Below are 15,941 nucleotides of genomic sequence, written 5' to 3'. Positions count from 1 at the left end.
TCCCAAATACATGGTTGAAAACAGCCAGAAATTAGTACATTCATTCATTTTATTTATTTATTTTTGTAAGTCTTGTTTTGCTGTTTAGCTGGTTGACATAGTCTCTTCAAACAATAATTCCTTTAACATTAAAAGTAGAGTGTGTAAAATCTCACCACTAGATGTCAGTAGATTGCAGACTGCGGTCAACTGAATTCTGTTTTCTTACTCCGCCCACTTCAAGTACCTAAACCAGTGGTCCCCAATCCCAGTCCATGAGGGCCGGTGTCCCTGCAGGTTTTAGATGTGTCCTTGATCCATCACAGCTGATTTAAATGGATAAATTATCTCCTCAACATGTCTTGAAGTTTGTCCAGAGGCCTGATAATGACCTAATCATGTGATACAGGGTGAGATCTAAAACCTGCAGGGACACCGGCCCTCGTGGACTGGGATTGGGGACCCCTGACCTAAACCTAGCTACTGTGGCTGCTGCATAACAACTCTGACCACTGTTCATCTGTAGTGAGTGTAGGCTGTCAGTGCACTATTCACCTCCATTATCAGTATGCCAGGTTCACAAGTCAATTTTCTCTGGAGGCTGTAAAACTGTCAAAGTAGTCCGATACAAGTCGATGAGACTCACTTCTGTTCAATAACAGCGATACTGAGATGTGTTAATACACATTAATCAATATATATTTGTTAATATAAGATTAAAAAACAACCTCAAAACTTACTTACTCTAAATCTATCTACAGCCAGCTAAAATGTATATAAAAAAAACATAAATAACACTCGGATTACAATTAATTTACTTTACCAAAAGTCATCTAGAGTTCTAACTTTAAAACAGTAGACTCCCCTGTGTATTGGAACTTACAACTCTTTTATGTCTTGTTGATTTTGCATGAAATAAAAAATCTGAATGGTTCCCAACGACTTAATCAAGAAATTTAAAGGATTCCTTTTTCATTCCTTTCAGAGGCCTTGTAAGGGTGCACTCCTGTTTTTCTGTAAGGACTACTGTCCTTCCATCTAAATGTTGTTGTTTTTTTAACGATGCACCATGTGTCAACAACGTTATTCAGTTAGTGATTTCAAAGGCCACAGACAAAGACTCCTTTGAATACAAGATCTTCACACAGCGCCTCACTCCTCACTGCATCAGTGATAGGCTGCTTGAGCAAATCTGGCCTGAAATTAATGAGAAACATCTGTATCTATCTCCAAAAAGCCTGAAAAATGTCGACAAGGCCATTTTAAAGGACCTTGGCAAAATACATAAGTGCAAGGAAAAAGATTTGATTTTTAGCCTGAGGGAACAGCTCGATAGTATTACTGTCCCAGTCTTCACCAAACACCTGTTAGCATTGCCGAAAAGAGTACTCAGTGTATCCAAAAACAGGGGTGAGTACAGGGAAGTTGTGGAAAACTTCACTAAAGATCTGGTAATACATGCTAGGGTGAACTAAACGAGACAACGAGCTGGCATTCGGCAACATTTGACTTCATTATACAGAGGCTGACCCAAAAGATCTGGAACCAAATTTTGTCCAGCAATTTTGAAATCTCCCCTCGAGAACACTGAAGAACTCAGCTTGACGGTATACAAGCAACCCAATGATTGACGAAGTGATTTTCCAAACCTTCAAAAAACACGCCATAGTGAAGAGACGAAGTATCATCTCTTGGGCTTCTGCTTGTGATTTTGTGGCAAAACTCTTAAACTAGGTTAAAATATTCAATTCAATTGGGCAATCTAAATTTAGTTTCAAAAACCAAGAGTGGTTAAAAATGGCCACTCTTTTTCTCCTGTCTTCCTTCCCTCATTCCCAACTGGCCGCGGCAGATGGCCACCCCATCCCTGAGCCTGGTTCTGCTGGAGGTTTCCCCCTGTTAAAAGGGTTTTTTTCCTTCCCACTGTTGCCAAAGTGCTTGCTCATTGGGGGTTGGATTTTCTGTGCATTATTGCAAGGTCATGACCTTACAATAAAAAGCACTGTGAGGGAAGTGACAGGGTTTGGCACTGTTTCTTAATTTAAAATGTTCAATTACAACAGGACATTTTAAGTTAAGAAACAGTGCCACATCAAAAAATAAATAAATAAATTTAAAAAATGTTAAAAATAGAATGAAATAAAAATACATTTGTGTTTCGTTTCATTTGCTGTGAATTTGTTGAGAATGGAATATCAGTTTAGAATAGTGTGTCTCAATATAATGTGTCATAGCATCATCCTGCAGACTAATTTGAAATGGATGTAATAGTAATGTCATTCTGCATGTGTGTGCAAACTTTAGCAAAGTATAATCAATGTTTCAGGTTAGGTGGTTACATTTGTTTAAATATTCTACTTTCAGTGTTCCTGATGTTTGTTCTGTATGCATTGCTATTTATTAATCGTCTTGTGTTACATGGAAAAGTGTCTCAACTGTGCCAGAGTAATGCCTTGTTAGTCACATTTGGTTTTACCAGTAGGGGCTCCCATATGAAAAAGTGCATTTTTACAGCAGTGGTGGACTAAATGTCCCTAAATAGATGTGGTCCTCCTCCGCATCTGAGTCTACAGTTTCTGAAAACTGTCTGCTCTCTTTATCTCTCTCTGCCTGTGGATCCCTCTGTGCCAGCCTCACTACACCTGTCCTCTAAGCTGGCTGCTAATAAATTAACACCTCCCCACATTGCACTACCTAAGGAGTTCTTAAGTACTTCATCACCAGAGTTGTTTCTTATTTACTTTTACTAAACTAAAAAATTTATCAGGCTTTAAGTTTAACTGGAACATGTTTCTTTTGTAGGATACCTAAGACACTACTTTCTGAACTCTCTGAACTCTCTGAAATCTCGCTCCAGTGGTATCACAAGACAGTAGTTGACCCAGAGTTGACTGCATGTGTCTGGCCTTCACTCTAACAGCTCCACTGCTATTCGTTCATTCAGCACATCTTAAATGGTAGTGTAAAATTTCCACCCACCCGGTTTTTACAGTTCTTTCTGCATTTCTTGCTTTCTTTCTTTTGGCTTATCTCTTTGTGTTGTTGTCATTTTCCATTTAGTGTCTGATGATTAAACAGAAAAAAACTACAGATATCTGTCAGTCTGTTTTCTGGTGTCATCTGTGGATGAGATATTAAAGAAAAGAGCAGTATACCTTAGTGGAGTAACAACAATTGTTGAAACATCCATAGAACAATCCCATTTCATTACGAAAGGCGATCTTCTATTTTTAACAGCATCCTGATTCAGATCAGTTGATCGCTTTTATCACAGTTCCATGTCATCACAGACATTGTGTTTCATGTGTGGCTTCAGTTGTGTGGTGAGCCTAAATTTGCAATGTGAAGTGACTGGGTTCTTGCTCAGTAGGTAGAGTGGCGGCCCCATGATCGGAAGGTCGGGGGTTCAATTCCCCTGAACAGCTACCCTGAGGTACCCCTGACCAAGGTACCGTCCCCACACACTGCTCCCCGGGCGCCCAATGGCTGCCCACTGCTTCACTGAGTGAATGGGTTAAATGCAGAGAGGGATTTTCCCCACGGGGACCAATAAAGTACACTTTCTTTTTTTTTTTGACTGATTTTCTCCATTTTAATCTTGTAAATTCTACATTTTAAATCTTGGAATACTGCCCCCCATCTCCATCGCTGTATCTTTTCCCTTTCCCTAGAATGGCCCTAGTGTACTCAGTAGACACTTCCTTAGGTACACCTTGATGCTGCTGGTTTGGACTCCTTTGGCCCTCAGAACTTTTTCCCCCTTCTTTTTTTAAACAAGATTTTGGAAACATTCCTCAGAGTTTTTGTCCATATTGGCACAATAACATTGTGTAAACTGCATATCCATAGTGTGAATTTTCTCACTGTCATGTTTGAGGAACCAGGTTGAGATGATCTGAGCTTTGCAACACAGCACATTAACCTGTTGCAATCAGCTATCAGACATGTGGTCATAAAGGCACGGACATAGCCACAATACTCAGGTAGGGTGTGGATTTAAAGATTACCATTTGGTACCAAGAAACCCAAGACAATCCAACAATATTACACCATCACCAAAACTTGAACCGTTGCTACAGGTAGGATAAAACTATTTTTTCATGCTGTTTGTGCCCGATTGTGACCGCGCCATGTGAACTTCAAAACTGAAATTACACTCATCAGACCTGGCAAGGTTTTTCCAATTTTGGTGATTGCATGCAAATTGTAGCCTTATGATCTTCTGCTGCTGTAGTTCATCTATCTCAAAGTTTGATATATTGTGCATCCAGAGATGCTCTTCTGCAGAGACAGTTTTCCTCTGACCTCTAGCATTAACATTCACTCACAATCCTAATCCTAATGCTGCTAACTGCTAAGCTAGCATTTGTATTTGTAACTAAAATCAAAGTTATTGATACAAAGCTGTGAGTTTTCTAAAAATTAACTCTTAAAAAACTGTCAAAAAGACAGACTAGACTTGTAGGAAGTCAAAGAGGCACCTGATTTATTAACTATGAGAGACAGAAAATAGAAAGAGAGAGCATGATGCCAACAATGACCTGAGAAAGACTGAGGCAATAAAAAAGAATAAGTATACAAGAGGGAGAAAAGTACAGTCAATCAGACAAACCTGACTGCTAGTCATTTCTATGAACGTAGAGCAACATTTATATTTAAACTTTATCAATATCTGTTCCTGTCCAGTCTTCTTGTTGTGTTTACGCCTTCCTTCCCTCATACCTGGTTATCTTCCTGCGTGTATGGCTACAGAGTTCAGTACAAGCAGGTTACACAAGAATTTACTAGTTGGATGTTTTAGAGCATCTTCAACTTTCAGGGACACCGGGGACCTTGAATCTGTTATATGGTGATGAGATATTTCCCCAGCGATTTTGCAAAACTCTCATAAAAAGCCAATAAAAAATAGACACAGAAGCACTTACTGGCCATCAGCTGGACTGTAAAAGTTAGAACCAGGTGTCCCAGACATGCACTATTCAACAGGGACCAAATAAAAACCCTACAATATCTGTGACACTTACCATGTAGATACAGTACCTCAGGACAAGAATAAAATTCCTGTAATATTCTCGTGATATGGAAACTAATAGCTTGCGTATGGTGGTCAATAATATCCTGAGAAGGAGTATGTTGTAGTTTATGATATTTTTATCTCCTGTGGTGTCAGTATAGTAGTCGCGCAATATTCCTTGAGGGAGTAATGTGCCTGTGGTAATCAATAGTGAGTTTACTATCACCTGATTGGACTGACAGCGTACAGTAGTGATCTCGGTCTGGATGCAGGGGGAGTTGCAGAAACAGAAAAATCCTACGACAAGGATCAAATCTGAAACAGGATGTCATCTTCTAGAGTTTCTCCTTTTGTCTCGCAGCACCGGACTGCTTCTATGCGCTCACTGGAAACTCTCACGGGCTCTTACTCATCCTCTGCAGAAACATGCGGCACACACTTTAAAGCTCTTCTTTCTCACAAACCTACACCCAAATGAGGGGGAACTATCATGGGGATATTAATGGAGACAGAGACACAGATGGAGTCAACTGAGCTTTTAATAGAGAATCTCCTCCTTCTCTGTAGGGATAAATAATACAGCAGTCAGCAAATTTAGACCTAATAGATGATATTGACCTTTGAAAGGGGAAAATAGTGTGAGTAACAGGACAGCACAAGTGGAAATGGAGAGAGAGAAAGATGTGGGTATGGAGCGCTGGGAGAGTAGCGATGGAGAGGAATACACACGAGTGTCAATAGAAGCAGGGCACTCAGACAAAGCATCTTGATCAGAGTGCGACAAAGCGGTGATCAATCACAAAGATGACGACGTAGCAGAGCGGGCTGCAGCGCTGGAGAGGCCCTGACCTCAGCTGCACTGCAGATAGAGCAGAGAGGCTGGATGGGCAGCAAGAGCCCTCAGAGGATCTCTTTCGTTGCTTTTATCTCTCTCTCTTTGTCTCATCCTTTTCTCCCTGTCCCTGCCTCATGGCTGCAGCGGGTCTTCTTCTCTCTCTCCTTATCTCCTTCTTTCCGTTTTGATTACTCTCTGCTGCTTCATTTTTCTACCCCCTCCCACCATTCCTTTCTTCCTATATTTCTGTCTGGTACCCACCATCTGTCATCCGTTGTCTTCCTCCGTCACCCCCACCCTTCTCCCCCACTCATTTTCACTCCCTCAATCCAATTCAGGGAGCTTTATTGGCATCATAAGATGAATTTTACTGTCTCTGCCTCTCTTTCTGGAACATTTGTCTTCCTATTACTAATTCTCTATTCTTTTAATGCTGCTCCACAAAACTCTGCTGCGCCCTGCACAAGCTGCACAAGCCTTGGTCAAGTGAGTCTACAACACTGAGTCCAGTATGCTCCATCACATCAATATCAAAGCCAAGGACCTGCGTTGTTTATTATACTGCTCGTGAATCAAGCAGGGTGAAACTGAACATTACTCATCCCAGTACAGTGGAGGCATGTAAAGAAAAAGTTATTCTAATAAAATGGCTTAAAAGTACTTTACAGTCTGAGGTAGCCTTGGAGTGACTTTTATGTTAGCAGTGACACCGTGTGGAAAAATCCTGTAAGAGCTTTACTTCACTGATGCAAAGCTCAGCATATCAGACTACAGCTGATATGCATTTTGTCCTGCAAACCTATATCTTTAAACACAACCAAAGCATATAATTAACCACATGAAATCTGTTTAAAACAAAAACATATGCATGCTTTCATTTAATTTTGTAGAAACTGCACGGCAGGGAGAGCTCCTCGACATATGGTTTAGTCCTGTATAAATTATGTTTTCAGAGTGGAGGCGAGTGAAGTGGCCTCAATTTTATTTGCATGCCTGCATTGAATTAAATGCATAAAAATACCCCAAAGATCACCAGTGGTTCCCCAAAGTGCCTCAGTGGGATACCATCACATAAAGGAATAATAAAACTAACTATAATGTAAAATTTTCACTTGCTCCACATCATTTATATTTTTCTCAGATGTCTGCGGAAAGCTGCAGCAGCTGTAACATCACAGATTCTCTCAGATGTTGTGACTTGAGGCATGTCCATATCAAATGAGGGTCAGATACTAGTCATCCTATGTGGAACTCCTTTAGTTGGAAGCATAACTTCTAAACTTTCTTGTACTGTTTCAAGACAAAAAAAAAAGTCATAGGGACTTCTTTCTGTATCCAGGAAGTGACGGTGAGGACTTAACGGGGTCGAAACAAGCCGAGGGAGGTCGTCCGATTTTACAGAGGAAAAAAAAGAAAAAAAAGGGGAGAAAAAAAAGTTGGGTGGAAGCGGAGAGATGTGTACAGTTAGACACAAACAGGTAAAGTGCACAGGAAGCAAAATGATATAGCTTTCAAAATAAGAGTAGACCAAGAACAATCTTCTTGAAATGTCAACATGCAACTATTGTTAGAAGATCATGACCGAGAGCTCAATAGAGCCTTTAGTTCCTAATGACCACAGCCACACACACTATGCGTTACTTTTTCATATTTGTTTGGCATCCGTTTGTGATCATTTTGTGTCACCGAGTGTGTCTTTGTACTCATTTGGTACCATTGGGTGATCATCATGCAGCTTTCTGTGGTTGCTTACAATCAGTTTATGGTGATTTTGTGTCTCTCTATAATTGTTTTGCATCTTTGAGTTAATTTAGTGCATCTTTACAGTCATTACGTGTCACTTGTGATCATTTTTATGTTTCTTAAGTAGGAATACACTAAACGATTAGATCACGATCAGTGGCAACAAGCCAATCTAAGGGGGCAATCTATTCAATTTTGTGTGTTTGCTGAACCATGCCACCAGCACTGTAGCATGGAGAAAGGTAGCTGCCAAAGGTCTTTTTAGTCCTATGGCAAACTGAGGTGATTCTGTAAACTCTTTTATTATTTCACTCCTCTTGTCTTATCTGTTCCACTCTGTGTCTGAGGAGGAACAAGGGCAAATCAGCATCACCATAAAAGTCAGCAAAGCACAGCAAAGACTTTTACACTGCGCTGAAATGAGACTATAGTGCAAATGTATGAGCTGACTTTTACATTTAATTCATCTTTGTGTTTGAATTTTTAAACACAGATCTACTAAATTTTAATTCCTGGTTGTATTTACAAAGTTAGGAAAGCAATTTGAAAGTCGAGCTTGATGTTCCTTTATATATATATATAAAGACGTATTTTCAACATTTACTTCAACGTAAGGAATATAGTTTTCTATAGTATAGTTTTCTAATTTTACACTTATTTTGTATGGGTACTTGGTATCTGCAGATACTAGATTTCAAAAGTATCTATATTTTAATGCAGAAATTAGAATCACCTTACACTTTCTACACAAGGAATTGTTTTCTTTGCTCTCAATGCACTTAACAGAATAGACGGACAATAAGAAGAACACAGTGCAGACATGAAGACAGTATATTTCCAGATTTATATGTGTAGAGCTGCATATTTATAAAAATGAATAATGAGTGGATGGCTGGATACTAGTCTTTTATTTAACTATAATCTGCTTTATTTTGAAAGTCTAGGCCGGAACGCCGGCGCCTCTTGACGCTTCTCTGTGGGTGTGGGAAGGTGGTCCTGGTTGAAAAACACCGTCCAGAAAAGCAACCGACGGGATGACTTTGAGTGTTCTTGTACACTTCTTTAACATTTTGTAACACCATGAAAACAAATTAGCAAACTCTAAAAGTGACAAAGTGTCGCCAAGAAAGGCCGTGATGGATTTGAGTTGTTTGTCCTCGGGAGTAAAGTTGGGAAACTACGAGGTGAAAATGGAGAGCCCAGCTGAGTGAGAGTGGGGTGAGGAGGCTGGATTTGGCAAAAGTTGGGAGTCCTGCCTTGCTGCTAGCAGGCTAGTTAGCGTACTTAGACACTTCGCTATCTCGGGTAAGTCGAGAGGTGAGATTCAGAGTCACTCTTACGCTTTTAATGTCTGGGTTCTTAGTGAAAACTTTTAGAGACTACCCTAATGTTACTAAAGGTTGGGGAAAATCAGGTAAAGTGGGTTTTATCATAAAAAAATAAACACGAAAAAGGCCTTCACTTAAAAAAAAAAAAAAGAAAAGAAAAATCTCGAAGTTAAGTGTAGTTTTGCTTTAGGTTTCTTAAGTAAATGTACCCATTTTCAGTTTTATTAGTTTCAGCCTGTAACATACTCCTTAGTTCTTGTTTTGTGGTAGGTTGCTAAACATTTTGTACAAACAAAAAATAAAAATAAAGTATATCGACCAGCCTTCCAGCTCAGATATGTGACCATCTGTGTTGGTGCTCTCTTTTCATAATGGCAAAGCCTGTCACATGTCGTCTTAGTCATTCCAAAACATGTATTAATAGCTTTGATCATATATTTCTGCTGGGAGTCTGACAGTATGGCCTCATCACACAACTTCCATATAAAAGTATACTTAATTTTAATAGTGTTAAAATGAGTGACCAAAAAGCATGTATGTTAAAAGATGCCTGCTGTCATATCTGCATTTGATAAACACACAAACTTGTATTCATATTTTATTTTGTGCTTAATTTTTTCTTTGCATTTCACAGCCTCCCTTCACTGTTCTTCAGCTTGTGATTCTCCAGGGGAGTTGCTTCATGTGTGGCTAGACCGCTGCTGACATTGCAGCTTTTCCCAATGGATCATAGCGTAGTTGATGGTGGTCTTATTTTCCCTGGAAGTTTTGAATGAGTCCTGAGGACAACTTTGCATTTTCCCTCTAAAGGCAGCTCCGGTTAAGCCTGCTTTAGAAAAGCTGGATAACGCTCAGGCTAACGGCTCCCTTTCGGATCAAACTTTTTTCTTCTTTTTTTTTTTTGCCGGCTGTATCCATTCCATTTTCTCTGTACATTATCCTATCTGAGATGCATCCTTGATAACATCTGACTGTGTGGCCCTGCTACAGGCCTACCGAAGCACACTGAAGACAACTAGTACCAGAGATTTGCGTAAGCTGCAGGCCCATTCAAGATGTATTCATGAGCACTTGGGAGTTGTTAAACCAGACTCAATCGCATTCATGTACTGTAACTGCTGATACCAGCTCACTGGTACTTGAGTGGATGTAATCCACTTTATTCATGAACCCTCAAGCTGAGTCTGGGTGCAGCCTGGATGTTGCTGTTAAATCGGCTGTGGCGGTGATGAGGCAGGGCTCCTGGTGGCCTGTGTGGCTGACTGGGCAGTGGCCCAAGGTGATGTGATGGGGTGCCGGAACAGTAAGGTCCTCCCTGAGCCTCCAGAGGATGTTAAGTTGGACCTGGTCAAAAAGGTCAGTAAAGATGCTGTAACTGTTAACGGTATGGTTATGGCGTATGTAATCATGCATATCAACAGCTTCACTGTCCAGATACAGTGACATGGTGGAGCTGTCCGAAATGGCTTAAAGTCACTTTGGAGGCAATTTGTTTGGTTAAAAAGGAAAATAACATATGCGGCTTTTGAATGATGTGAATATTTCATCATCATCCACAGGAGGGAAAACAATACAAAGTCAAAGTGCTTTCATAGGTACATTTATTTCAACATGAAATTTTGCTTTTAAAAGATCTAGATTACAACACAACTATGATTAAACAATGTCTCTTCATATAATATTTTTTTAGTCCTAAGTATTTGAGGGGAATCTGTTAGAAAACTAATCTGGTAGTCTTTTGACTTAATATTAATTTGTGTTTTTAAAAGTAAAACTAAAAAATTTATATATCTAATCTTTTTGAATGTGGCTAATGGGTAAATGGATTTAGTCCCTCTCTACTCAAAATTCACAATTGGGTCTCATTCATACATAACTTTTGTCTGTGGCACACTGTGGATGTATCAGGAAAACTCGGGGTTAAGTATCTTGCTCGAGGATGCCTCTCTCATGTGGACAAGAGAGAGTCAGGGATCAATGCAACAACCTTCTGATTGGCAGACAACCTGATCTATCACCTCAGCCGCAGTTCTTTTGTTACTTTACACTGAACATATTTGGTTTTGAGACTGATTAGTGGGTGCAACAAAACATTTTATTGGTCTTTTTATTTACCAACTGAAAAAAAAAAATTGATTTATTCAGAAATGCTGTAAAATATCTATTGCTCCTACTTACTACACAAAGCTGCAGTGTGGAGACTGGCTGCTTTGAACACATCTAATCTGTAACTGTAGACATTGTATAGACAAAGAATATAAGTATAATTTAGTATGGTATTTTTTTAGTTGATTTCTTTCTTTCATTGATCTTCTGTGTATTTTGATGAACTGTGCTGTGTATTTTTCAGGTTGATCCTCAACCTCAGACAGATATCTATAAGCACTTCATACGAGGGGATGGCTCTGGAAGCAAGATGGGTGTGGCTGGTGGCGGAGCAGGTGACAAAGCAGAGATCACCTCCCCACATCAAGCCCAGTCTCACACTGCCACTCCCACCGCTTCAGCTCACCTCCCTAAGGACCTGTCCGAATTGCCGGATCCTCAGCGAAGGAAAGTGGCGAAATACAGAGCTAAGTTTGATCCCCGGGTTACAGCCAAGTACGAGATCAAAGCTTTGATAGGCCGGGGAAGCTTTAGCCGTGTGGTCCGCGTGGAGCACAAGAGCACCCGACAGCCATACGCAATCAAAATGATCGAGACCCGGTACCGTGAGGGGAGGGAGGTGTGCGAGTCAGAGCTGTGTGTTCTGCGTCGTGTTCGTCATACTAATATAATCCAACTCATGGAGGTCTTCGAGACAGCTGAGCGTGTCTACATGGTCATGGAGCTGGCCACTGGAGGAGAACTTTTCGATCGGATCATCGCACGCGGCTCCTTCACAGAGCGGGACGCCACACGGGTGTTGCAGATGGTGCTGGATGGCGTCAAGTATCTCCACACTTTGGGGATCACTCACCGAGACTTGAAGCCTGAGAACCTGCTCTACTACCACCCGGGACCTGATTCCAAGATCATCATCACTGATTTTGGTTTGGCCAGTAGTAGGAAAAAGGGAGGCGAGTGTTTGATGAAGACCACCTGCGGCACACCGGAGTACATAGCGCCTGAAATCCTAGTGAGGAAGCCGTACACAAACGCTGTGGACATGTGGGCGCTTGGGGTGATTTCCTACATCCTGATGAGTGGAACCATGCCCTTCGAGGACGACAATCGCATGAGGCTCTACCGGCAGATCCTCAAAGGGAAATACAGCTTTTCTGGAGAGGTGAGGAGTTAAATCTGTTGCTCACTTTTCCCTTACACCAGCACACTTCGGTCGTATTAGGAATGCATTCCTCAGACTGCAGGGGGCTTTGTCAACAGATTTCCAGGAAGTTAAGCTTGTGAGGTGAAACGTTTGTAACCCAGATACATACACTGTGTCTTTTTTTGGACTTCAAATCCTTCACAATTCTCCACTTTTTATGTGTCATTTCACGTAAACTGGTACCTTGTACACTGGAGCACTCTCAGTAATTTGTCTTTTCTAAATCAATTCAGAAGAATGCTGAGTAGTCCATTCCTTTGTTTCACAGTGTGGGATGTTAATGTTACCAAAGGGGCCCGTGGTTAATGTTTGCCCCACATACAACCACTCCAGCGTGAATAATCGCTGAGTAGTTTTGTAATATTTAATGAGAAGCAGTTGAATCATCTGAGTTTTCTGGGGATTTGGCCAGATTTTTAACTTCTCAAATATCTGACAGCTAAGATAAGGCCAGATCAGGGATGTTTAATAATTGAAAACACTTCCAAGGAGCCAGTATTTTGCTTCAGCACAGACTCTGGCTGAACCAGCTGTGCTGCATACAGAGTTTTCCTTGAAATAAGTAAATAGAGCTTTTCACTAGAACCGACCTTTACACATTTTGAGGATAAGTTTGTACTTTATAAACAGTTCAGAAGACCTCGAGAGTAACGAGAAGAATATCTCTGGACATTCACAACATTTCTTTGGCAAAAACAACAAACAGCAGAAGCTACTTTCTCAGGACATTTCTGGGACAAATTATAAACAGTGTTTATAAAATTTCCAAACAGCTGTCTCTATACGTCCAAAAGATACAGAGCAACATTTTTCATTGATCTACCATTACTCAAAGATGTAGCTGAGGTTATAGCGTCTGTGCTCATTAGCTAGTTGCTGTCCATGGCCAGTTAAGGAGTGCATGGTGGGCTTATAAAAATTTTTTTTTCTCATAAAAACAGCTGCCTGCTGTAGGCAAATCTTAGTGCTATGAAAGTAAATCACATTTCACACGTCATTTCAGCCTTTTTACAATTTTTTCATTGTAAAAATATTCATTTTGCTGTTTTATAGTTTTCTTCTTCATAAAGGTGTTTTCATTCAATGTTTGTTCACCATAAAATATTGTGTGCATGTTTTAAAGCATATTGTTGAACAGTTTCAGTTTTCAAAAGACTAAGTTGAATCTAATGCCTATCCGTGTTTGCTAGCTTGCAGTGTTTTGTGGTGCATTACTGCACTACAATTTGCAGGAACATTTGTTGGCTAATGATCGTAACCCATCCTTTAGTAGCCTGTGAATGTCTACTAGTGGTCAAACCATTCACAAGGTTTGAACTGCTTCCATATGAGTGCAGAGCATTGCCCTCAAAAGAGCTAAATACTTAGACTTAGAGACTTAGAGCTTTTTATTGTCATTGTGCAGTTTCTTGCACAGCGAAATTGGGTTTGCTGAACCACAAAGGTGCTAAAGTAAGAAGAAGAGAAACCAATATACAACGAAGGCGGAAAATAAATAAATAATTAAGTAAATAGAAAGCTATACCAAATGGGCAGTACTTTTGCAAGATACCAAATCAGACTAATGAGCCTCACTTATGTGAATTCGTCAGGGTTTGCCAGTAATGCCAGTCAGAGACCTTCTGTACGTGTGGTCACGTCAATGTTTTTGAGAAATCCCAAAGCTGTTCTTGAAGAAAAGCTTGTCCTGATTGGAGGAGCTGCGGTAGAGCAGGCTTGAATGTGCTTCCCTTGGGGACGTTGGTCTTTACAGCTGTGATAAATAATATTCACATTTACAGCTCCATTTCAGGATATAACACAGCCCAGTCATTGTTATAGGGTGGGGGAGAATTGTATTGAGGTGGGTTATATGTATATATGTCATGTATTTTTAGCCAGCACTGGTGATTTACCTGCTGTGGGATTTGAAGTGGGGTAGTTGTCTGCTGGGAAACTGAAAACACAGCTAGTTGCCAAGCAGGACATTATGTAAAGTGTGTGTGTGAGAAGAGGCATGCAGGATGGATGTTCCCAATTCCTGTCTAAGTAGAAATAGTTTAACTCATCACCAGGAACTTACAGTAAAAAGAGTCCATGTCAGAGTTAACGTTAAAAAAGGCTTTTACCGAGAGTAAAAGGCTTTAACTTTTAACATCTTGAGAACAGCCACTCAAAATGTATGCATTGGGCAATTTTAATTTGCTTAATAAAATAACTTAATTAACTTATTGTAGATGCTTTACTAGTACTGCTCATTGCTGCTTTGTGTTTCTGCTGCCATCTTGTGTCCACTGGGAAAAACCCTGCCAACATTTCTCAAGATTAATGCTATAGCTACTCATTTCATGCTCTTTGAACACAAATTTTTTGCTTTGCAACTTTTGTTGGGGGACCAAAAGTGGCTTCCAATGAAAGTGTTCTCCATATATTCTTGGCGTAAATATTTTGCACATCAGTAAGCTTTTTCTGTTGGACAACCACCGATTTGTATTTCAGAGAAAATTTGTTGGTTTTATCAGATGTGCAAAGCTTTTACAAGCCTTCTGTATATACTGTTATGTTAAGGAGATGCATGGAAAGTGAAATGTTTTTGCTTCAGTCTGCTTCGACTCTTATCATTAGTTTCAGCTAGTTGTACCTAATATACAATGAACCTCTTCTATAAAGTATATAAAGAAATTTGGTAAAATTCAACCAGTTGGTTTTATTTCAGTCTTTCTCCCTTGCCTGTCTTCCCTCTGCAGCCATGGCCCAGTGTGTCCAACCTTGCCAAAGACTTTGTAGAGCGTGTTCTGACAGTGGATCCCAGTGAGCGACTTACCGCCGGTCAGGCCCTCAAGCACCCCTGGATCGTCAGCATGGCAGCCTCGTCGTCCATGAAGAACCTGCAGCGTTGCATATCTCACAACCTCCTGAAGCGTGCGTCCTCACGCTGCCACAGCACCAAGTCATCCCAGTCCACGCGCTCCAGCCGCTCAACCAAATCCAACAAGGCTCGGCGGGTGAGAGAGAAGGAGCTGCGAGAGCTGAACCGGCGCTATCAGCAGCAGTACGATGGCTGAAGCAAGGCCCAACAGCCAGCGACTGTAGCGGACCTTCTTTCTTCTTTTTTTTTTTTTTCCTTTAAACAACACAGCAATGACTGAAGCTTTGAGTTGCTGCCAGTGTTTGGGGGGCAAAAGTGTCTTGAAGTCCCACATTTCTGCCTTAAAACAAGGATAATGACTTGACTAAATCCATGACTCTAAAATGACAAAGCTGAAAAGTAACTGAGACTGTAGAACAAGTCAGAAAGATGACAAAATCATTCAACGTCTATGGCAGTGTGTTGCAACTGCTCCATCCACTCTTTCACATTTACTTTTAGCAGAATGGTGCCTTTCACTTTCCTTGTGTTCTCCCGTTCCCTGTGTCGCTACATATTTATTTATTATTGTTGACATGATTATTAGTCTCCATTCAAATGGTCACTGGATAATGACCTTCCACAAGGATCTGTTGAACAGAGTTCTGGATACTGACATTACTAAGAGGAAAGAGATTCTTCAGAAGAGGAGGGAAACACATTCCTCTCACTCATTTCTGATTGCTGTGAATTTATTATTGTGCTAATTGTATAGACTTTGATTTGAGATGTGGTTAATCATATCGAGCTGCAACATAATCACACCGTTTTAGGCCAAAATGATTTAGTCAGTCCAAAGCTTAGCTACTCTTGCCATTATTGTTAAGATCCTAAAACTATCAAAA

At 40.5% G+C, this 15,941-nt stretch overlaps 1 protein-coding gene across 1 annotated transcript; it reads left to right on the top strand.

Annotated features, from left to right (window-relative positions):
• Positions 1-10,037: 10,037 nt before the first annotated feature.
• pskh1 (protein serine kinase H1) lies at positions 10,038-15,941 on the top strand. Its single transcript, XM_026172963.2, has 3 exons — positions 10,038-10,255; positions 11,250-12,167; positions 14,936-15,941. The coding sequence occupies exons 1-3, from the start codon at positions 10,187-10,189 to the stop codon at positions 15,251-15,253; spliced, it is 1,305 nt and encodes a 434-aa protein (XP_026028748.1). The 5' UTR covers positions 10,038-10,186; the 3' UTR covers positions 15,254-15,941.

The sequence above is a fragment of the Astatotilapia calliptera genome, chromosome 7 (genome assembly GCF_964374335.1).
Source record: "Astatotilapia calliptera chromosome 7, fAstCal68.1, whole genome shotgun sequence".
In the NCBI taxonomy this organism is placed as follows: Eukaryota; Metazoa; Chordata; class Actinopteri; order Cichliformes; family Cichlidae; genus Astatotilapia; species Astatotilapia calliptera.
Note: the sequence above shows the minus strand (reverse complement) of the source record. Positions and strands in the feature narration are given on the sequence as shown.

Coding starts and splice junctions, on each gene's coding strand:
- pskh1 (XM_026172963.2), top strand. CDS start 10,187: ATGGGGTGCCGGAACAGTAAGGTCCTCCCTGAGCCTCCAGAGGATGTT. Junction 10,256..11,249: donor AGTTGGACCTGGTCAAAAAG/GTCAGTAAAGAT, acceptor TGTATTTTTCAG/GTTGATCCTCAACCTCAGAC. Junction 12,168..14,935: donor AATACAGCTTTTCTGGAGAG/GTGAGGAGTTAA, acceptor TTCCCTCTGCAG/CCATGGCCCAGTGTGTCCAA.